The sequence below is a fragment of the Bombina bombina genome, chromosome 2, assembly GCF_027579735.1.
Source record: "Bombina bombina isolate aBomBom1 chromosome 2, aBomBom1.pri, whole genome shotgun sequence".
Classification (NCBI taxonomy): domain Eukaryota; kingdom Metazoa; phylum Chordata; class Amphibia; order Anura; family Bombinatoridae; genus Bombina; species Bombina bombina.
The window spans coordinates 1,347,622,352-1,347,648,208 of NC_069500.1; the positions used below are offsets into that span (position 1 = coordinate 1,347,622,352).

General features: G+C 40.9%; 1 protein-coding gene across 1 annotated transcript in view; it reads right to left on the reverse strand.

Moving 5' to 3' along the window:
- UVSSA (UV stimulated scaffold protein A) overlaps window positions 1-25,857 on the reverse strand; it is a 263,756-nt gene that overhangs the window by 118,895 nt on the left and 119,004 nt on the right. The window contains exons 9-10 of the mRNA XM_053704239.1: window positions 20,004-20,208; window positions 2,014-2,142 (exon numbers count right to left, since the gene is read on the reverse strand). Of these exons, the coding sequence (XP_053560214.1) occupies window positions 2,014-2,142; window positions 20,004-20,208 (334 nt within the window). The remainder of the gene's footprint in view (window positions 1-2,013; window positions 2,143-20,003; window positions 20,209-25,857) is intronic.

A 25,857-nucleotide genomic window follows, 5' to 3' on the forward strand; every position in this document is an offset into this window, starting at 1 on the left:
ATATACACACACACATATATATATATACACACACACACACACACACATACATACTTTGCCTTTATGGGTTGAATCATTTCTACTGTTTCTCTTTATAATAGAATGACACTTTCTGGCTTTATATATACAACTCCATTACACTGTCATGAGTACACCTGAGTTTAGGTGGGGTGCTTTAATCAATGGACGATGAACAGTCTTTGTGGATTTGTATTTAAAATTAGGGAGACCAACCATCTTCTATTGGTTAAAGCACCCACGCAAGCTCAGGTGTATGCATTATATACACACACATTTATATACACGCTTTTAGATGAGATATTCAATGGATAGCCAGAGTTTATCTAGTGAGCCAATGACAAGAAGTATAAATGTGCAGCTAGCTCCCAGTAGTGCATTGCTGCTCCTGAGACTACCTAGGTATGCTTTTCAAGAAAGGATACCGAGAGAACAAATTCAATTTGATAATAGAAGCAAACTAAAAAGTTTCTTCAAATGTCATGCTCTATGTAAACCATGAAGGTTCAACTTTCATATCCCTTTAACATTTTATTACATAACCACTTCTGGGACAGTAAACCCCTTGTAATTACATTTCTGTTGTGTTGCTGTAGAATAACATACCAGCCACGTCTTAATGTTTTATAGCAAAGTAACCCATCATGCAGGGGGCAAGTGCTTAGATCGAAACAAAGTTTAGATGTAGACACTTAATGGAAAATTGAAATTATGCGATCGTCTGTGTGATCACGTGATTTCAAGGCCAGAATCGGATCATGGGGACTTCCTACGCTGCTAGGCAAGACCCCCAGTCCGATGTTTCATTAACCAAAAGTAGGAGGCTGCAGTATGCCATTTAAGGTAAGACGTTCAATGCTGCCCTGTTAAAGACCGGCGCTGTTAGGACGGCATAGAATGTCCTTATGGTGTGAAGAGGTTAACTTTGTTTTACTGTAATTGTTTATCCACAGACAAACTCCACTCACCATTAGCTCTGTTGGCGCTCTACAAATAACCGATAATAATAATAATAATTAGCCTCATATGGGGGAGCCATTCTGAGCTTTAGTCTGCAGACAACAACGCTAGCCACGGTCATTACATTAGTATAGAGTGCATTGTTTTGTTGTTATCAGCTAAAGCCAAATAGGGGTTGATATGTAGCAGGGTTAGCTTTGGGGGAGGTGGGGGACGACCCACTGACATTGCATAACAGAAACAATTATTTAATTATCCAAGCTGTTTGTGAAAAGTGACTTATTTATTCAAACATAAACTAATTTATTGTGCACACACCCACCTATTGCTCCCCCTCTTTTCTTAGCTTTGGAAAGTCAGCAGGGTGTATTTTCATTTCTGAGAAATACACAATCCTCAATTTTCAGAGCTAAATTACATGAAAATGGGGCAAAATAAATAATGAAACTGCATTGCAAAGTTGCTTCATTATGCACAACTAAACATAAATATCTGAAGGTGTTTACTGTCCCTTAAACATTTTATTAGATAACTACCCTTTTCTCATACAGCATATGTGTTCAATGAAATCATATAAATATTATAATGCATTGTATCAATTTTGTGTTAAATATCCAGCATTTCACTACATAATACTTTTGTCACATACTTGAAAACTTATACCACATCATAACACTTTTATATTACTATCCGTATTCCATTCCCCATATTAATAATCTATCAGATTGTTATTACAACCTATTAGTAATCTAAAGAGGCTATAAAGTATTACGTTTCAGCTTTCCCAGAGCACTGCAATGACCTTTCACATCTTCAGACAACATTGACACAGGTCATGTGATCCTACGGTTTGTAAAGCCTTTTAATCACCTAATCTAGTTGTCTTTCATCAGCTGTATACGTTCTCTAACAAATAAACAAGACACAAGTACTTTATAAAACCAACTTCCTAGCCGAATAACTAGCACAATGGTAAAGGTTATGTTTTTCATGCCATATATCCCTTTTAAGGAGAAAGAAAAGCATATTACTAACTTCAGTATTTTGCCAGCTGTGGGCTGCTCCTTCCCCCAGTAGTGCAGGTCTAAACCAAAAGGTATGACAGGTGCTTTGGACAACTCTTCCTCCCGTCTCCCACATTTGCTGCTCGGTTCCCCCGAATCACTAAAGGAAGAGAAAATATTAGCAAAAGGAAAAGATAAATCTTCAATAAATGATTTCCATAAAGGGACAGTAAAGTCAAACAAACGTTCATGATTCAGATAGAGCAAGCAATTTTAATCAGCTTTCCAATGTACTTCTATAATTAATTTTGCCCAGTTATTTTGGTTTATTTTGTTAAAAAGTAATCCTGGGTGAGCTTGGAGTGTGCAAATGTCCTTAGCCGTCTGGCAGCAATGTGTAACCCCCTGAGCTCATCTAGGGTTACTGTTTAACAAAGGATACCAAGAGAGCTAAGCAAAATTAATTACAGAAGTAAATTGGAAAGTTGTTTAAAATTGTATGCTGTATCTCATTGTTTCTCAACAGCGGTCCTCAAGTACCCCCAAAAGACAAGGTTTTCATTATAGCTGAACCAGTGCACAGGTGAAATAATCAGCTTAGTAACTATGGTGTTACTGATCAGCCGATTATTTCACCTGTGCACTAGTTCAGTTATAATGAAAAACCTGGTCTGTCGGGGGGTACTCGAGGACCGCGGTTGAGAAACACTGCTCTACTCAATCCATTTACTACTATAAAGAATAAGATGCACAGATACTGATATAAAAATACAGTATAAAATGGTTTAAAAATTTACTTAGAAGCTCTCAGTTTAGCTCTGTTGAAAAGGTAGCTGGAAAGCCCACTGCAAGTGGGAAATAAGACACTCCCCCCTCCCCCTTCTTTTGCATATGAAAAGACCCTTTACACAAACAGGAGCAAGCTGGAGTAGGTAGCTGACAATATTCTCATAAAACTTTGGGGCTTGGTTAGGAGTCTGAAAATCAGAGCAATGTTATTTAAAAATAGGCAAAACTATACTTTTATGCAAAGAAAAAATGAGTGTTTAATGTCCCTTTAAGAGTGGTCTAGCCTGGTATCCCATTTAATTCCAGCTTTAATATTTAAAAGAATGTTTACTCTTTTGACAAAGAACTTTGGGAAACTATCCCTAAGGTAGATGGGGCTATTTCTACTTTGACTAAAAGTTAGGGTGACCATATTGTCGCTTTAAAAAGGGACACATATACAAAACATTACTTTAAACAGCCCTGACCTATGTATTTTTCATAAGAACCCTGACCTATGTATTTTTCATATGTGTCAATTTTAAAAGCGGCAATATGGTCACCCTACTAAAAGTGCTACTATTCCTCTTTAGGAATATACTTCTTTTTTTCAGACTCTATGGATGGGGAGTTAGTCTTTCATATGAAGAAAGACTAACTTTCAGCCAACAGATTTCCTTTTTAGGCCAGCAATTTGTATTGCTACGCTTTGGTGTGATAGATTATGAGCAGTTTTATGATAAATCTGCTGGTATAGAGTTTTGGAATCAGTTAAGACATTTAAGGTCAGCTAATGCTTTCATTTTTGACATTGTTGATATTATTAAGATTAATGCATAAAGTTATGGCATTACCAGTCCTGACCAGGAGGGAGCAGCAGTCCATTGTGGTCCAGTGTTTAGCACAGCCGCCTAGCAACCAGAAAGTTGAGTTTAAATCCAGCTAACGTTGCTTATTTCTAATAAGACGCTGTTTCTAACTCTAGGTTTTTTCCCTTCTTTTTCAGGGAATAATTTTTTGTTTGGCCTAGTCTGGATGCAATTTTTTATACTGTGACTGGAAATAAATGAGCTTTTCTCCCTCAGGACAAGAAGGGTGAAATCAAGACTTCTAATCATTTTTGTTCCTTTCATCAATTTAGGAACCTAAGTGCTCCTCTTCCATTTAGAAATAGGGCTCTTCTGGATCTTCCTGGAAGCCATATTCAAATTAAGACAAGTCTAAAGACAACTGCCTTCTCTAATAAGTCAGTATGAAGGCACAGCCTCCAATCCAGAACTTCTAAAAAATGGTAGATAATTTTTTTATTAAGAGATTTGGTTTCAATCTGTTAAGATTCATGGGTTCTGAATATAGTTTCCACGGGATACTGATTTGGTTTCAAATCAAGTCCCCCCCAGGGAAAGCTTTCTTCTGTGTCCTGTTCGAAGAATCATTTTAAGGCAAGAGCCTTCTTTCAGTCAGTCTTAGATCTGGAATCTTTGGGAATTATAGTCCCAGCTCCAGGGTTGGAACAAGGCCAGGGGTTTTATTCCAACCTCTTCATTGATCCCATGAAGCAAGGGACTTACAGGCCAGTAATGGATTTAAAGATTTTAAACAAGTTTTTCAAGCTTCCTTTTTGAAGATGCATGTTCTATAAGGATAGTTGATGATTGTTTTGATGAATGCTTCTCTTCATATCCCAATCACAGGGATAATCATTAGTTTCATAGATGTGCATTCCTGGGCAAGCTCTTTTGATTCATTGATCTTCCTTTTGGTTTAGCTACTGCTCTTGTCTGTAATAACAGCTCAGGGTGTTTTGATGGTTCTTTACCTGGATAATATCTTGGTATAGGCTTCACTTAGAAGTAGATCATATTAACAGACTTGTTTCTTCAAGAGCATGATTGGAGAATCAATGTTCCAATGAGTTATGTTTCTCCTCATTCCAGGACTATATTCCTAGGTGTCATTGTAGACTCTTTGACAGACCATACTCTCAAGCTTGTTCTAATCTTCAGTTCCTTTTCCATCCGTAATTCTTAGTACAAGGTACTAGATCTGATGATTGCAGAATCAGATGCTATTCTATTTGCTTGATTTCCATGAGGTTTTTTTTCCGGCTTTGTTTGCTTTGTCTGGAATGCAGAAATCTTCCTTCTGAATTGTTGAGCAAAACTATTCATGTTTTTTGGTGGATTAAACATCAGTGAATTGTTATAGGGGCATTTTTTGTTTGTCCCAATTAGACTGTGGTCTTAACAAATGCAAGGTCTTTCAGGTTTGAGTACAGTCTGGGGATCTCAGAGCACAGGGAGTTTGGTCTCCTCGGGAGCAGAGGGTACTTATAAATGTTTTGGAACTCTGTGCAATCTTCGGGGCTCTTCAGAGATGGCCTCTGTTGAAGAGAGGCTTTTCTGCGTTTCTAATCAGACAATTAGAGGAAATTCGCAGTTCCTTGGAGCTAGATCATAAAGTCATCTGAATCAGAATAAGTTATAAAAGCTAGATCATAGAGTCCTCTGAATCAGAATAAGTTATAAAGCTAGATCATAGCGTCATCTGAATCAGAATAAGTTATAAATGCTAGATCATAGAGTCATCTAAATCAGAATAAGTTATAAAAGCTAGATCATAGAGTCCATCTATCTACTGGGTACTTATAGAGCGCAAACTAATCACCCGTGAGGGTCTCAAGGCGCTAAGAGGGGCGGATTGGAGGGGGGATGGGCATTCAGTTGAAGAGCCAGGTTTTGAGGTCCTTTCTGAACTTTGTAAGGGAGGTGGATTATCTGAGCTGCAGCGGGAGAGTGTTCTATGTCTTTGCTGCCATGTGGGAGAAGGATCTTCCGCCCGCTGTGAATTTGCTGATGCGGGGGATGACTGAGTGCTTGATCAGCCGATCGTAGTTGTCTGGCGGGGGTGTAAAAATTTATGCAGTGGTTGATATATTCGGGTCCGATGTTGTGTAGGGCCTTGAACGCATGGGTAAGGAGCTTGAAGGTGATTCTCTTGTTAATGGCGAGCCAGTGAAGGTTCTTAGGTGTTCGGTTATGTGGCATTGGCGAAGGATGTCCAGGATGAGTCTGGCTGAGGCGTTCTGGATACATTGGAGTCTCTTTTGGAGTTTGATGGTGGAGCCGGCGTAGAGTGCATTGCCGTAATCCAACCGGCTGATGATGAGGGCGTGGGCGACTGTTTTCTTGGTTTCGGTTGGGATCCACTTGAAGATTTTACGTTTGGACGTGGAGAATGTGGAAGCATGTTGAGGTGATGGCATTGATTTGTCAGTCCATGGAGTCCAGGATGAAGCCTAGATTTCGTGCATGGTCGGTTGGGGTTGAAGGGTGACCGAGGGCTGTGGGCCACCAGGAGTCGTCCCATGCGGATTTATTGGGTCCGAGGACGACGACTTCGGTTTTGTCTGTGTTCAGTTTGAACCGGTTGTCATTCATCTAGGCGGCGACTGCTGTCAGGCCTTTGTGGATGTTCTTTTTGACGGTGGTGGGATCTCGGGTAAGTGAGATGATTAACTCAGTGTCGTCGGCGTAGGAGACGATGTAGAGGACGATGGCGGCGAGAGGGGCCATGTAGATGTTGAAGAGGGTGGTGCTCAGCGAAGAGCCTTGCGGTACATCGCAGTTGACTGGTGCGGGTTTGGAGGAGAAAGGCGGGAGTCTGACTTTCTGGGTCCTGCCCGTGAGGAAGGTGGTGATCCATTCCAGGGCTTTGCTGCAGATGTCGGCGTCGTGTAGGCGGGTGCGGAGGGTGTTGTGGTCGACAGTGTTGAATGCTGCTGAGAGGTCTAGGAGGAGGAGGGCAGCGGTTTCCCCTATGTCGAGCATGGCGCGGATGTCGTCTGTGGCGGCGAGGATGGCAGTCTCGGTGCTGTGGTTGCTTCTGAAACCGGATTGGGAGTGGTCCAGGGTGTAGTTGGCCTCAATGTGATAGATAGAGTCATCAGAATAAGTTAGAAAAGTTAGATCATAATTTTGTGTCCTAAAGGGGATACAGTCACATTGGCATATAACATCACCCCTTTCCCAATGTTTAAGAGACGAAAATCTGTGAAGGCCTTATTCAGTTGATACATTCTTGTGAGGAGTAATTAATTAAGAAAAATGTCAACATTATTTATTATCTAAGTCAGTGATGGCCAACTTCTTAACAAATGGGGGCCACATATCAATATTCTAGAAGCCTTAAGGGTTGCATATAAATTTATGACTATTTAACATACAAATAACTATAGATTTCCTACAAATGCCTACATTTTCAGCTCTTCTTTTGCCTAGGGTTACAAACCTAGGGCAAAGGGCCACAGGTTGTGCATCCATGAGTTGTTTTTTGTTTTTTTGTTTTTAAACTAAAAAAAAATAAAAAAATTTATGCTTACCTGATAAATTCCTTTCTCCTGTAGTGTGGTCAGTCCACGGGTCATCATTACTTCTGGGATATTATCTCCTCCCCTACAGGAAGTGCAAGAGGATTCACCCAGCAGAGCTGCTATATAGCTCCTCCCCTCTACGTCACCTCCAGTCATTCGACCAAAGGACCAACGAGAAAGGAGAAGCCCAAGGGTGTATAATCCAAAAAAATCTTTAGCCTGCCATAAAAAACAGGGCGGGCCGTGGACTGACCACACTACAGGAGAAAGGAATTTATCAGGTAAGCATAAATTTTGTTTTCTCCTGTTAAGTGTGGTCAGTCCACGGGTCATCATTACTTCTGGGATACCAATACCAAAGCAAAAGTACACGGATGACGGGAGGGACAGGCAGGCTCTTTATACGGAGGGAACCACTGCCTGAAGAACCTTTCTCCCAAAAACAGCCTCCGAAGAAGCAAAAGTGTCAAATTTGGAAAATTTGGAAAAAGTATGAAGAGAAGACCAAGTTGCAGCCTTGCAAATCTGTTCAACAGAAGCCTCATTCTTAAAGGCCCAAGTGGAAGCCACAGCTCTAGTAGAATGAGCTGTAATTCTTTCAGGAGGCTGCTGTCCAGCAGTCTCATAGGCTAATCGTATTATGCTACGAAGCCAAAACGAGAGAGAGGTAGCCGAAGCTTTTTGACCTCTCCTCTGGCCAGAATAAACGACAAACAGGGAAGACGTTTGCCGAAACTCCTTAGTTGCCTGTAGATAAAATTTCAGGGCACGGACTACATCTAGATTGTGTAGCAGACGTTCCTTCTTCGAGGAAGGATTAGGACACAAGGATGGAACAACAATCTCTTGATTGATATTCCTGTTAGTGACCACCTTAGGTAGGAACCCAGGTTTAGTACGCAGAACTACCTTGTCTGAATGAAAAATCAGATAAGGAGAATCACAATGTAAGGCAGATAACTCAGAGACTCTTCGAGCTGAGGAAATAGCCATTAAAAACAGAACTTTCCAAGATAACAACTTGATATCAATGGAATGAAGGGGTTCAAACGGAACACCCTGTAAAACATTAAGAACTAAGTTCAAACTCCATGGTGGAGCAACAGTTTTAAACACAGGCTTGATCCTAGCTAAAGCCTGACAAAAAGCTTGAACGTCCGGAACTTCTGACAGACGTTTGTGCAAAAGAATGGACAGAGCTGAAATCTGTCCCTTTAAAGAACTAGCGGATAACCCCTTTTCTAAACCTTCTTGTAGAAAAGACAATATCCTTGGAATCCTAACCTTACTCCATGAGTAACTCTTGGATTCGCACCAATATAAGTATTTACGCCATATTTTATGGTAAATCCTTCTGGTAACAGGCTTCCTAGCCTGTATTAAGGTATCAATAACTGGCTCAGAAAACCCACGTTTTGATAAAATCAAGCGTTCAATTTCCAAGCAGTCAGCTTCAGAGAAGTTAGATTTTGATGTTTGAATGGACCCTGAATCAGAAGGTCCTGTTTCAGAGGTAGAGACCAAGGCGGACAGGATGACATGTCCACTAGATCTGCATACCAAGTCCTGCGTGGCCATGCAGGTGCTATTAGAATCACTGATGCTCTCTCCTGCTTGATTCTGGCAATCAATCGAGGAAGCATCGGGAAGGGTGGAAACACATAAGCCATCCCGAAGGTCCAAGGTGCTGTCAAAGCATCTATCATAACCGCTCCCGGATCCCTGGATCTGGACCCGTAGCGAGGAAGCTTGGCGTTCTGACGAGACGCCATGAGATCTATCTCTGGTTTGCCCCAACGTCGAAGTATCTGGGCAAAGACCTCCGGATGAAGTTCCCACTCCCCCGGATGAAAAGTCTGACGACTTAAGAAATCCGCCTCCCAGTTCTCCACTCCCGGGATGTGGATTGCAGACAGATGGCAAGAGTGAGACTCTGCCCAGCGAATTATCTTCGATACTTCCATCATTGCTATGGAGCTTCTTGTCCCTCCCTGATGGTTGATGTAAGCTACAGTCGTGATGTTGTCCGACTGAAACCTGATGAACCCCCGAGTTGTTAACTGGGGCCAAGCCAGAAGGGCATTGAGAACTGCTCTCAATTCCAGAATGTTTATTGGAAGGAGACTCTCTTCCTGATTCCATAGTCCCTGAGCCTTCAGAGAATTCCAGACAGCGCCCCAACCTAGTAGGCTGGCGTCTGTTGTTACAATTGACCAGTCTGGCCTGCTGAATGGCATCCCCCTGGACAGGTGTGGCCGATAAAGCCACCATAGAAGAGAGTTTCTGGTCTCTTGATTCAGATTCAGAGTGGGGGACAAATCTGAGTAATCCCCATTCCACTGACTTAGCATGCACAATTGCAGCGGTCTGAGATGAAGGCGTGCAAAAGGTACTACGTCCATTGCCGCTACCATTAAGCCGATCACCTCCATGCATTGAGCTACTGACGGGTGTTGAATGGAATGAAGGACCCGGCATGCATTTTGAAGCTTTGTTAACCTGTCTTCTGTCAGGTAAATCTTCATTTCTACAGAATCTATCAGAGTCCCCAAGAAGGGAACTCTTGTGAGTGGAAAGAGAGAACTCTTCTTTTCGTTCACCTTCCATCCATGCGACCTTAGAAATGCCAGTACTAACTCTGTATGAGACTTGGCAGTTTGAAAGCTTGAAGCTTGTATCAGAATGTCGTCTAGGTACGGAGCTACCGAAATTCCTCGCGGTCTTAGTACCACCAGAAGAGTACCCAGAACCTTTGTGAAGATTCTTGGAGCCGTAGCCAGTCCGAATGGAAGAGCTACAAACTGGTAATGCCTGTCTAGAAAGGCAAACCTTAGATACCGGTAATGATCTCTGTGAATCGGTATGTGAAGGTAAGCATCCTTTAAATCCACTGTGGTCATGTACTGACCCTCTTGGATCATGGGCAGAATTGTTCGAATCGTTTCCATCTTGAACGATGGAACTCTTAGGAATTTGTTTAGGATCTTTAAATCCAAGATTGGCCTGAAAGTTCCCTCTTTTTTGGGAACTACAAACAGATTTGAGTAAAACCCTTGTCCTTGTTCCGACCGCGGAACTGGATGGATCACTCCCATTAATAAAAGATCTTGTACGCAGCGTAGGAACGCTGCTTTCTTTATTTGGTTTGTTGATAACCTTGACAGATGAAATCTCCCTCTTGGGGGAGAGGATTTGAAGTCCAGAAGGTATCCCTGAGATATGATCTCTAACGCCCAGGGATCCTGAACATCTCTTGCCCAAGCCTGGGCGAAGAGAGAAAGTCTGCCCCCCACTAGATCCGGTCCCGGATCGGGGGCCCTCGATTCATGCTGTCTTAGGGGCAGCAGCAGGTTTCCTGGCCTGCTTGCCCTTGTTCCAGGACTGGTTAGGTTTCCAGCCTTGTCTGTAGCGAGCAACAGCTCCTTCCTGTTTTGGTGCAGAGGAGGTTGATGCTGTTCCTGCTTTGAAATTACGAAAGGAACGAAAATTAGACTGTCTAGCCCTAGGTTTGGCTTTGTCCTGAGGCAGGGCATGGCCTTTACCTCCTGTAATGTCAGCGATAATCTCCTTCAACCCGGGCCCGAACAAGGTTTGCCCTTTGAAGGGTATATTAAGCAATTTAGATTTGGAAGTAACATCAGCTGACCAGGATTTTAGCCACAGTGCTCTGCGTGCCTGAATGGCAAATCCGGAATTCTTAGCCGTAAGTTTAGTTAAATGTACTACGGCATCTGAAATAAATGAGTTAGCTAACTTAAGGGTTCTAAGTTTGTCTGTAATCTCATCTAGTGTAGATGATTGAAGTGTCTCTTCCAGAGACTCAAACCAAAATGCTGCTGCAGCCGTGACAGGCGCAATACATGCAAGAGGTTGCAATATAAAACCTTGTTGAACAAACATTTTCTTAAGGTAACCCTCTAATTTTTTATCCATTGGATCAGAAAAGGCACAGCTATCCTCCACCGGGATAGTGGTACGCTTAGCTAAAGTAGAAACCGCTCCCTCCACCTTAGGGACCGTTTGCCATAAGTCCCGTGTGGTGGCGTCTATTGGAAACATTTTCCTAAATATCGGAGGGGGTGAGAACGGTACACCGGGCCTATCCCACTCCTTAGTAACAATTTCAGTAAGTCTCTTAGGTATAGGAAAAACATCAGTACTCGCCGGTACCGCAAAATATTTATCCAACCTACACATTTTCTCTGGTATTGCAACTGTGTTACAATCATTCAGAGCCGCTAACACCTCCCCTAGTAATACACGGAGGTTTTCCAGCTTAAATTTAAAGTTTGAAATATCTGAATCCAATCTATTTGGATCAGAACCGTCACCCACAGAATGAAGTTCTCCGTCCTCATGTTCTGCCGCCTGTGACGCAGTGTCTGACATGGCCCTAATATTATCAGCGCACTCTGTTCTCACCCCAGAGTGATCACACTTGCCTCTAAGTTCTGGTAATTTAGCCAAAACTTCAGTCATAACAGTAGCCATATCCTGTAATGTGATTTGAAATGGCCGCCCAGATGTACTCGGCGCTACAATATCACGCACCTCCCGAGCGGGAGATGTAGGTACTGACACGTGAGGCGAGTTAGTCGGCATAACTCTCCCCTCGTTGTCTGGTGAAATATGTTCAATTTGTACAGATTGACTCTTATTTAAAGTAGCATCAATACAGTTAGTACATAAATTTCTATTGGGCTCCACTTTGGCATTAGCACATATAGCACATGTATCTTCCTCTGAATCAGACATGTTTAACACACTAGCAATTAACTAGCAACTTGGAAATGCTTTTTAAGTAATTTACAATAATATGAAAACGAACTGTGCTTATAAGAAGCACAGAAAAAATTATGACAGTTGAAAATAACTAAGTTATAGCAACAAATCTTTGAAAGAAATAAACAATTTTAGCAAAGGATTGTTCCCATTAGCAAGGATAACTAACCCTGGCAGCAGAAAAAATACACAAAAAAAAAACATAATTTATGCTTACCTGATAAATTCCTTTCTTCTGTAGTGTGATCAGTCCACGGGTCATCATTACTTCTGGGATATTACTCCTCCCCAACAGGAAGTGCAAGAGGATTCACCCAGCAGAGCTGCATATAGCTCCTCCCCTCTACGTCACTCCCAGTCATTCGACCAAGGACCAACGAGAAAGGAAAAGCCAAGGGTGAAGTGGTGACTGGAGTATAAATTAAAAAATATTTACCTGCCTTAAAAACAGGGCGGGCCGTGGACTGATCACACTACAGAAGAAAGGAATTTATCAGGTAAGCATAAATTATGTTTTCTTCTGTTAAGTGTGATCAGTCCACGGGTCATCATTACTTCTGGGATACCAATACCAAAGCAAAAGTACACGGATGACGGGAGGGATAGGCAGGCTCTTTATACAGAAGGAACCACTGCCTGAAGAACCTTTCTCCCAAAAATAGCCTCCGATGAAGCAAAAGTGTCAAATTTGTAAAATTTGGAAAAAGTATGAAGCGAAGACCAAGTTGCAGCCTTGCAAATCTGTTCAACAGAGGCCTCATTCTTGAAGGCCCAAGTGGAAGCCACAGCTCTAGTAGAATGAGCTGTAATTCTTTCAGGAGGCTGCTGTCCAGCAGTCTCATAAGCTAAACGAATTATGCTACGAAGCCAAAAAGAAAGAGAGGTAGCGGAAGCTTTTTGACCTCTCCTCAGAGTAAATGACAAACAGAGAAGACGTTTGTCGAAATTCCTTAGTTGCCTGTAAGTAAAATTTTAGAGCACGGACTACATCCAGGTTGTGCAGTAGACGTTCCTTCTTTGAAGAAGGATTTGGGCATAAAGAAGGAACAACAATCTCTTGATTGATATTCCTGTTAGTAACTACCTTAGGTAAGAACCCAGGTTTAGTACGCAGGACTACCTTATCCGAATGAAAAATCAAATAAGGAGAATCACAATGTAAGGCTGATAATTCAGAGACTCTTCGAGCCGAGGAAATAGCCATTAAAAATAGAACTTTCCAAGATAACAACTTTATATCAATGGAATGAAGGGGTTCAAACGGAACGCCCTGTAAAACATTAAGAACAAGGTTTAAGCTCCATGGTGGAGCAACAGTTTTAAACACAGGCTTAATCCTGGCCAAAGCCTGACAAAAAGCCTGGACGTCAGGAACTTCTGACAGACGTTTGTGTAACAGAATGGACAGAGCTGAGATCTGTCCCTTTAATGAACTAGCAGATAAACCCTTTTCTAAACCTTCTTGTAGAAAAGACAATATCCTAGGAATCCTAACCTTACTCCAAGAGTAACCTTTGGATTCACACCAATATAGGTATTTACGCCATATCTTATGGTAAATCTTTCTGGTAACAGGTTTCCTAGCCTGTATTAAGGTATCAATAACTGACTCAGAAAACCCACGTCTTGATAAAATCAAGCGTTCAATTTCCAAGCAGTCAGCTTCAGAGAAGTTAGATTTTGATGTTTGAAGGGACCCTGTATCAGAAGGTCCTGTTTCAGAGGTAGAGACCAAGGTGGACAGGATGACAAGTCCACCAGGTCTGCATACCAAGTCCTGCGTGGCCACGCAGGTGCTATTAGAATCACTGATGCTCTCTCTTGTTTGATTCTGGCAATCAATCGAGGAAGTAACGGGAAGGGTGGAAACACGTAAGCCATCCTGAAGTCCCAAGGTGCTGTCAGAGCATCTATCAGGACTGCTCCTGGATCCCTGGATCTGGACCCGTAACGAGGAAGCTTGGCGTTCTGTCGAGACGCCATGAGATCTATCTCTGGTTTGCCCCAACGTCGAAGTATTTGGGCAAAGACCTCCGGATGAAGTTCCCACTCCCCCGGATGAAAAGTCTGACGACTTAAGAAATCCGCCTCCCAGTTCTCCACTCCCGGGATGTGGATTGCTGACAGGTGGCAAGAGTGAGACTCTGCCCAGCGAATTATCTTTGATACTTCCATCATAGCTAGGGAGCTTCTTGTCCCTCCCTGATGGTTGATGTAAGCTACAGTCGTGATGTTGTCCGACTGAAACCTGATGAACCCCCGAGTTGTCAACTGGGGCCAAGCCAGGAGGGCATTGAGAACTGCTCTCAATTCCAGAATGTTTATTGGCAGGAGACTCTCCTCCTGACTCCATTGTCCCTGAGCCTTCAGAGAATTCCAGACGGCACCCCAACCTAGAAGGCTGGCGTCTGTTGTTACAATTGTCCAGTCTGGTCTGCTGAATGGCATCCCCCTGGACAGATGTGGCCGATAAAGCCACCATAGAAGAGAATTTCTGGTCTCTTGATCCAGATTCAGAGAAGGGGATAAGTCTGAGTAATCCCCATTCCACTGACTTAGCATGCACAGTTGCAGTGGTCTGAGGAGTAAGCGTGCAAAGGGTACTATGTCCATTGCCGCTACCATTAAGCCGATTACCTCCATGCATTGAGCCACTGACGGGTGTTGAATGGAATGAAGGGTGCGGCAAGCACTTTGAAGTCTTGTTAGCCTGTCCTCTGTCAGGTAAATCTTCATTTCTACAGAATCTATAAGAGTCCCCAGGAAGGGAACTCTTGTGAGTGGAACGAGTGAACTTTTCTTTTCGTTCACCTTCCATCCATGTGACCTTAGAAATGCCAGCACTAACTCTGTATGAGACTTGGCAGTTTGAAAGCTTGAAGCTTGTATCAGAATGTCGTCTAGGTATGGAGCTACCGAGATTCCCCGCGGTCTTAGTACCGCCAGAAGAGCACCCAGAACCTTTGTGAAGATTCTTGGAGCTGTAGCCAATCCGAATGGAAGAGCCACAAACTGGTAATGCCTGTCTAGGAAGGCAAACCTTAGGTACCGATAATGATCTTTGTGAATCGGTATGTGAAGGTAAGCATCTTTTAAATCTACAGTGGTCATGTACTGACCCTCTTGGATCATAGGTAAAATTGTCCGAATAGTCTCCATCTTGAACGATGGAACTCTTAGGAATTTGTTTAGGATCTTTAAGTCCAGGATTGGTCTGAAAGTTCCCTCTTTTTTGGGAACCACAAACAGATTTGAGTAAAACCCCTGTCCCTGTTCCGATCGTGGAACTGGATGGATTACTCCCATTAACAAGAGCTCTTGTACGCAGCGTAGACACGCCTCTTTCTTTGTCTGGATTGTTGACAATCTTGACAGATGAAATCTCTCTCTTGGAGGAGAGTATTTGAAGTCCAGAAGGTATCCCTGAGATATTATCTCTAGCGCCCAGGGATCCTGAACATCTCTTGCCCAAGCCTGGGCGAAGAGAGAAAGTCTGCCCCCCACTAGATCCGATCCCGGATCGGGGGCCCTCAATTCATGCTGTTTTAGGGGCAGCAGCAGGTTTCCTAGTCTGCTTGCCCTTGTTCCAGGACTGGTTAGGTTTCCAGCCTTGTCTGTAGCGAGCAACAGCTCCTTCCTGTTTTGGTGCAGAGGAAGTTGATGCTGCTCCTGCTTTGAAATTACGAAAGGAACGAAAATTAGACTGTCTAGTCTTGGCTTTGGCTTTGTCCTGAGGCAGGGCATGGCCTTTACCTCCTGTAATGTCAGCGATAATCTCTTTCAACCCGGGCCCGAATAAGGTCTGCCCTTTGAAAGGTATATTATGCAATTTAGACTTAGAAGTAACATCAGCTGACCAGGATTTTAGCCACAGCGCCCTGCGTGCCTGAATGGCGAATCCTGAATTCTTCGCCGTAAGTTTAGTAAGATGTACTACGGCCTCCGAAATGAATGAATTAGCTAGTTTAAGGACTCTAAGCCTGTCCGTAATGTCGTCCAGAGTAGCTGAACCAATGTTCTCTTCCAGAGACTCAATCCAGAATGCCGCTGCAGCCGTGATCGGCGCAATGCATGCAAGGGGTTGCAATATAAAACCTTGTTGAACAAACATTTTCTTAAGGTAACCCTCTAATTTTTTATCCATTGGATCTGAAAAAGCACAGCTATCCTCCACCGGGATAGTGGTACGCTTAGCTAAGGTAGAAACTGCTCCCTCCACCTTAGGGACCGTTTGCCATAAGTCCCTTGTGGTGGCGTCTATTGGAAACATTTTTCTAAATATCGGAGGGGGTGAGAACGGCACACCGGGTCTATCCCACTCCTTAGTAACAATTTCAGTAAGTCTCTTAGGTATAGGAAAAACCTCAGTACTCGTCGGTACCGCAAAATATTTATCCAACCTACACATTTTCTCTGGTATTGCAACTGTGTTACAATCATTCAGAGCCGCTAACACCTCCCCTAGTAATACACGGAGGTTTTCCAGTTTAAATTTAAAATTTGAAATATCTGAATCCAGTCTGTTTGGATCAGAACCGTCACCCACAGAATGAAGCTCTCCGTCCTCATGTTCTGCCACCTGTGACGCAGTGTCTGACATGGCCCTAATATTATCAGCGCACTCTGTTCTCACCCCAGAGTGATCACGCTTACCTCTTAGCTCTGGTAATTTAGCCAAAACCTCAGTCATAACAGTAGCCATATCCTGTAATGTGATTTGTAATGGCCGCCCAGATGTACTCGGCGCTACAATATCACGCACCTCCCTCTGAGCGGGAGATGTAGGTACTGACACGTGAGGCGAGTTAGTCGGCATAACTCTCCCCTCGTTGTTTGGTGAAATTTGTTCAATTTGTACAGATTGACTTTTATTTAAAGTAGCATCAATACAGTTAGTACATAAATTTCTATTGGGCTCCACTTTGGCATTGCAACAAATGACACAGGTATCATCCTCTGAATCAGACATGTTTAACACACTAGCAAATAAACTTGTAACTTGGAAATACAATTCAATTAGAATAATATTAAAACGTACTGTGCCTTTAAAAAGCACAGAAGATCCATGACAGTTGAAAATTAATAAATTGAAACAGTTATAGCCTCAATCCTTGTAAATAACACAACTTTAGCAAAGGTTTAATCCCATTAGCAAAGATAACAAATTCTGAAAGCAGGAAACAAATTACAGAATAAACGTTTTTTATCTCAGTCAAACTATAATTCTCACAGCTCTGCTGAGAGAAATTGCCTCCCTCAAAATAAGTTTTGAAGACCCCTGAGCTCTGTAGAGATGAACCGGATCATGCAGGGAATACAATGAGTTGCTGACTGAAATATTTGATGTGTAGAAAAAGCGCCAAAAAACGGCCCCTCCCCCTCACACACAGCAGTGAGGGAGAACAGAAACTGTCAGAAAACAGATTAAGCAACTGCCAAGTGGAAAAATAGTGCCCAAACATTTATTCACTCAGTACCTCAGTAAATGAAAACGATTTTACATTCCAGCAAAAACGTTAAACATAATCTCTAGTTATTAAACAGCTTTATGTATTTCTTACAGTGTAATTCTAGTGAAGTACCATTCCCCAGAATACTGAAGTGTAAAGTATACATACATGACATTATATCGGTATGGCAGGATTTTCTCATCAATTCCATTGTCAGAAAATAAAAACTGCTACATACCTCTATGCAGATTCATCTGCCCGCTGTCCCCTGATCTGAAGTTTACCTCTCCTCAGATGGCCGAGAAACAGCAATATGATCTTAACTACTCCGGCTAAAATCATAACAAAAACTCTGGTAGATTCTTCTTCAAACTCTGCCAGAGAGATAATAACACACTCCGGTGCTATTTTAAAATAACAAACTTTTGATTGAAGATATAAAACTAAGTATAATCACCATAGTCCTCTCACACATCCTATCTAGTCGTTGGGTGCAAGAGAATGACTGGGAGTGACGTAGAGGGGAGGAGCTATATGCAGCTCTGCTGGGTGAATCCTCTTGCACTTCCTGTTGGGGAGGAGTAATATCCCAGAAGTAATGATGACCCGTGGACTGATCACACTTAACAGAAGAAAAAACGTTTTTTATCACAGTAAACTACACTCTTCACAGCTCTGCTGTGATGATTACCTCCCTCAAACAAGGCTTTGGAGATCCCTGAGTTCTGTAAGATGAACCGGATCATGCAGGAAGAAAATGAACCTCTGACTGAGATTTTTTGATGCGTAGTAAAAGCGCCAAAAATGGCCCCTCCCCCTCACACATAACAGTGAGAGAGATCAGTGAACTGCTTTAAATTAAACAAAACTATTGCCAAGTGGAGAAAATAGTGCCCAAAACATTTTTTCACCCAGTACCTCAGAGAAATAAACGTTTTTACATGCCAGCAAAAAAACGTTTAACCTCAATAAATTAATTGTTATTTAAAACCTATTGCAAGTCCCTGCAAATTAGGTTAAGTCTATGCATACAGTATAATCCAGTGAAGTACCATCCCCCAGAATACTGAAGTGTAAAATATACATACATGACAGCCTGATACCAGCTACATCTACTGCATTTAAGGCTGAGTTTACATTATAACGGTATGGCAGGATTTTCTCATCAATTCCATGTCAGAAAATAACAAACTGCTACATACCTCTTTGCAGATTAATCTGCCCGCTGTCCCCTGATCTGAAGTTTACCTCTCCTCAGATGGCCGAGAAACAGCAATATGATCTTAACTACTCCGGCTAAAATCATAGAAAAAAACTCAGGTAGATTCTTCTTCAAATTCTACCAGAGAATGAATAACACACTCCGGTGCTATTATAAAATAACAAACTTTTGATTGAAGGTAATAAACTAATTAAATCACCACAGTCCTCTCACACATCCTATCTATTCGTTGGGTGCAAGAGAATGACTGGAGGTGACGTAGAGGGGAGGAGCTATATAGCAGCTCTGCTGGGTGAATCCTCTTGCACTTCCTGTAGGGGAGGAGATAATATCCCAGAAGTAATGATGACCCGTGGACTGACCACACTTAACAGGAGAAATATTTCTTCAAAGATCTGTTACGTATTCCTTATGGTGTTAGAAGTTAGGACAGAAATTTGCATTGTAAGCAGCGCTTCTCATTTTGTGTTTAAAGCAGTCTTGTATATCACAAAGCAACAATAAGAGTGTCCATCCTCAGATTACAAGAAGGATAGCACCGGGCACTTAAAGGGACAGTCAACACCAGAATTTTTGTTGTTTTAAAAGATGGATAATCCCTTAATTACCTATTCCACAGTTTTGCATAACCAACACAGTTATAATTATACACGTTTTACCTCTGTAATTACCTTGTATCTAAGCCTCAGCAGACTGCCCCCTTATTTCAGTTCTTTTGACAGACTTGCATTTTAGCCAATCAGAGCTGTCTCCATGGTAAATTCACGTGCATGAGCTCAATGTTATCTATATGAAACACGTGAACTAATGCCCTCTAGTGGTAAAAAACTATCAAAATGCATTAGGTTAGAGGCGGCCTTCAAGGTCTTAAAAATTAGCAAATGAACCTCCTAGGTTTAGCTTTCAACTATGAATACCAAGAGAACAAAGCAAAATTGGTGATAAAAGTAAATTGGAAAGTTGTTTAAAATTACATACCCTATTTGAAACATGAAAGTTTTTTTTGGACTTGACTGTCCCTTTAAAGGGACATAAAACCCACATTTTTTTATTTTATGATTCAAATAGAGCATGTGATTTTAAACCACATTACAATTTACTAATTTGTTTTTTCACTCTGTATCCTTTGTTGAAAATTATACCTAGGTAAGATGCTGCTGATTGGTGGCTGCACATATATGCCTCTGGCCATTGGCTTTCTACTAGCTCCCAGTAGTGAATTACTGCGCCTTCAACAAAGGATACCAAGAGAATGAAGCAAATTAGATAAAAGAAGTAAATTTGAAAGTTGTTTAAAATTGTATTTTCTATCTGAATCACAAAAATGTTTGGGTTTTATGTCCATTTAAAGCTACTTTATATTTTTATCTCTTAAAACAAGCAAAACTAAAAACGTCAAAAGCATTTTATATATGAAAAACCATTACCTGGACCTAGTCCTTGGCACCTCTTGCAGTTTATTCTTCATTAATTTTAATGTGGCAGCAGCACAAGTGGGATCCCACTCATCATCATTTCTTTTCGGACGTGGCTGAAGTAGCGGAACAGAAGCTTTTCTGACCTCTGGCCGTGCAGCTGCTTTTTTGATCTTAGATTCCTTTGCTGGCAGAGATGATGTAGATGGTTCCAGGCCTATACCAAAATCATTATAATTGTTATTATTCTGTAACAAGCATTCACACACAAATTACAAGTATGTAAATAAATTGATTACCAAGGCGACAAATCCTTGCATATGTGATGACAATAACACAAGTTTAGAAAACTTCATCAGTCTAGGAATCCATATGTTAAAGGGACAGTCTAGTCAAAATTAAACTTTTATGATTCAGATAGGGCATGCAATTTTAAACAATTTTTCAATTTACTTTTATCAAATTTGCTTTGTTCTCTTGTTATTCTTTGTTGAAAGCTAAACCTAGGTAGGCTCATATGCTAATTTTGTAAGGCCTCGAAGGCCGCCTCTTATCTCAGTTGATTTTGAATGGATAATAAAGGGATTATCTTCTTTGTAATCAATAACATTTCTGGAGTAGACTACCCCTTTAAGGCACATTACTTAAAGGAAAGCAAAGCAGGAAGGTACCCATGGCTCATTATCTATGTCTATTATACTGCCCTAAAGTATCACATATGTGAATTGTGTATAACATTTTATTGATTAAGCTCGATTGTCCTGTTTCTATCTTCAGTAAATTCAACACAAATGTTAAAGTCACACTGAACCCAAATTTTTTCTTTCGTGATTCAGATAGAGCATGCAATTTTAAGCAACTTTCTAATTTACTCCTATTATCAATGTTTCTTTGTTCTCTTGCTATCTTTATTTGAAAAATAAGGCATCTAAGCATTTTTCTTGGTTCAGGACTCTGGACAGCAGTTTTTGATTGGTGGATGAATTTATCCACCAATCAGCAAGGACAACCAAGGTTGCTCACCAAAAAGGGGCCGGCATCTAAACTTACATTCTTGCATTTCAAATAAAGATACCAAGAGAATAAAGAAAATTTGATAATAGGAGTAAATTAGAAAGTTGCTTAAAATGTCATGCTCTATCTGAATCACGAAAGAAAAAATTTGGGTTCAGTGTCCCTTTAACAATCGTTAATAACTACAGATTGAGAAGAATATTTCTGCATTTTGTCAACAAAATAAACATATGTCTAGTTTACACATACACACACCACGCACACTCTTATATTACACATACACACACCACGCACACTCTTATATTACACATACACACACCACGCACACTCTTATATTACACATACACACACCACGCACACTCTTATATTACACATACACACACCACGCACACTCTTATATTACACATACACACCCCACGCACACTCTTATATTACACATACACACACCACGCACACTCTTATATTACACATACACACACCACGCACACTCTTATATTACACATACACACCCCACGCACACTCTTATATTACACATACACACACCACGCACACTCTTATATTACACATACACACACCACGCACACTCTTATATTACACATACACACCCCACGCACACTCTTATATTACACATACACACACCACGCACACTCTTATATTACACATACACACACCACGCACACTCTTGTATTACACATACACACACCACGCACACTCTTATATTACACATACACACACTCTTATATTACACATACACACACTACACACACTCTTATATTACACATACACACACTCTTATATTACACATACACACACCACGCACACTCTTATATTACACATACACACACCACGCACACTCTTATATTACACATACACACACCACGCACACTCTTATATTACACATACACACACCACGCACACTCTTGTATTACACATACACACACCACGCACACTCTTATATTACACATACACACACTCTTATATTACACATACACACACTACACACACTCTTATATTACACATACACACACTCTTATATTACACATACACACACTACACACTCTTATATTACACATACACACACCACGCACACTCTTATATTACACATACACACCCCACGCACACTCTTGTATTACACATACACACACCACGCACACTCTTACATTACACATACACACACCACGCACACTCTTATATTACACATACACACCTCTTATATTACACATACACACACCACGCACACTCTGATATTAAACATACACACACCACGCACACTCTTATATTACACATACACACCCCACGCACACTCTTGTATTACACATACACACACCACGCACACTCTTATATTACACATACACACACTCTTATATTACACATACACACACTACACACACTCTTATATTACACATACACACACTCTTATATTACACATACACACACTACACACTCTTATATTACACATACACACACCACGCACACTCTTATATTACACATACACACCCCACGCACACTCTTGTATTACACATACACACACCACGCACACTCTTACATTACACATACACACACCACGCACACTCTTATATTACACATACACACCTCTTATATTACACATACACACACCACGCACACTCTGATATTAAACATACACACACCACGCACACTCTTACATTACACATACACACACCACGCACACTCTTACATTACACATACACACACCACGCACACTCTTATATTACACATACACACACTACACACACTCTTATATTACACATACACACACCACGCACACTCTGATATTACACATACACACACCACGCACACTTTTATATTACACATACACACACCACGCACACTCTTATATTACACATACACACACCACGCACACTCTTATATTACACATACACACACCACGCACATTCTGATATTACACATACACACACAATGCACACTCTGATATTACACATACACACACACCACGCACACTCTTATTATACACATACACACACTCTTATATTACACATACACACACCACGCACACTCTGATATTACACATACACGCACCCTTTTATATTACACATACACACACCACGCACACTCTTATATTACACATACACACACTACACACACTCTTATATTACATATACACACACCACGCACACTTTTATATTACACATACACACACCACGCACACTCTTATACTACACATACACACACTTTTATATTACACATACACACACCACGCACACTCTTATATTACACATACACACACCACGCACACTCTTATATTACACATATACACACTACACACACTCTTATATTACACATACACACACCACACACACTCTATTACACATACACACCCCACGCACACTCTTATATTACACATACACACCCCACGCACACTCTTGTATTACACATAAACACACCACGCACACTCTTATATTACACATACACACCCCACGCACACTCTTGTATTACACATACACACACCACGCACACTCTTACATTACACATACACACACCACGCACACTCTTATATTACACATACACACCTCTTATATTACACATACACACACCACGCACACTCTGATATTAAACATACACACACCACGCACACTCTTATATTACACATACACACACCACGCACACTCTTACATTACACATACACACACCACGCACACTCTTATATTACACATACACACACTACACACACTCTTATATTACACATACACACACTCTTATATTACACATACACACACTACACACTCTTATATTACACATACACACACCACGCACACTCTGATATTACACATACACACACCACGCACACTTTTATATTACACATACACACACCACGCACACTCTTATATTACACATACACACACCACGCACACTCTTATATTACACATACACACACCACGCACATTCTGATATTACACATACACACACAATGCACACTCTGATATTACACATACACACACACCACGCACACTCTTATTATACACATACACACACTCTTATATTACACATACACACACCACGCACACTCTGATATTACACATACACGCACCCTTTTATATTACACATACACACACCACGCACACTCTTATATTACACATACACACACTACACACACTCTTATATTACACATACACACACCACACACACTTTTATATTACACATACACACACCACGCACACTCTTATACTACACATACACACACTTTTATATTACACATACACACACCACGCACACTCTTATATTACACATACACACACCACGCACACTCTTATATTACACATATACACACTACACACACTCTTATATTACACATACACACACCACACACACTCTTATATTACACATACACACACCACGCACACTCTGATATTACACATACACACACCACGCACACTCTTATATTACACATACACACACCACGCACACTCTTATATTACACATACACACACCACGCACATTCTGATATTACACATACACACACAATGCACACTCTGATATTACACATACACACACACCACGCACACTCTTATTATACACATACACACACTCTTATATTACACATACACACACCACGCACACTCTGATATTACACATACACGCACCCTTTTATATTACACATACACACACCACGCACACTCTTATATTACACATACACACACTACACACACTCTTATATTACACATACACACACCACACACACTTTTATATTACACATACACACACCACGCACACTCTTATACTACACATACACACACTTTTATATTACACATACACACACCACGCACACTCTTATATTACACATACACACACCACACACACTCTTATATTACACATATACACACTACACACACTCTTATATTACACATACACACACCACACACACTCTTATATTACACATACACACACTACACACACTCTTATATTACACATACACACACCACGCACACTCTGATATTACACATACACACACCACGCACACTTTTATATTACACATACACACACCACGCACACTCTTATATTACACATACACACACCACGCACACTCTTATATTACACATACACACACAATGCACACTCTGATATTACACATACACACACAATGCACACTCTGATATTACACATACACACACACCACGCACACTCTTATTATACACATACACACACCACGCACACTCATATTACACATACACACACCACGCACACTCATATTACACATACACACACCACGCACACTATGATATTACACATACACACACTACACACACTCATATTACACATACACACACCACGCACACTCTTATATTACACATACACACACCACGCACTCTCTTATATTACACATTTCGGAATACTTTTGATTTCAGAATATTTGTATATTTTGCATTTGTAAAATGGGACGTCTTGGAGAGAGGATGGGACTAAGTGTAAACAACAATATTTTATGTCTTTTACACAATATTTACATGTCACAATGCAGCTTATGCATGTAAGCTAAAGGTAGTTTTATATAATTTTGTATACATAGTACCATCAGAAAGATTTACAGTACTGTAATAGTCTTTGTTTTAATAGACAAAAAAAGTGCAGGCAATGGAAATTGTTAATAATCTTATATTTACAAATATTAATTTAAATAATCTTGATTTTGGAATAATTTCAGATTTTGGACCCAGAGGCGGAACTTTTTATTCCACTTTTTGTGATGAGATTTGTTATAGTGAAACTTTTTTGCAGGTCACTTTGAATTAAAATTCAATTTAAATAAGGCAGTTACACTAAAGCACCAGCATAATGGCAATGTGCTGATTAACGGTTTTAAGTTTTATAATATATT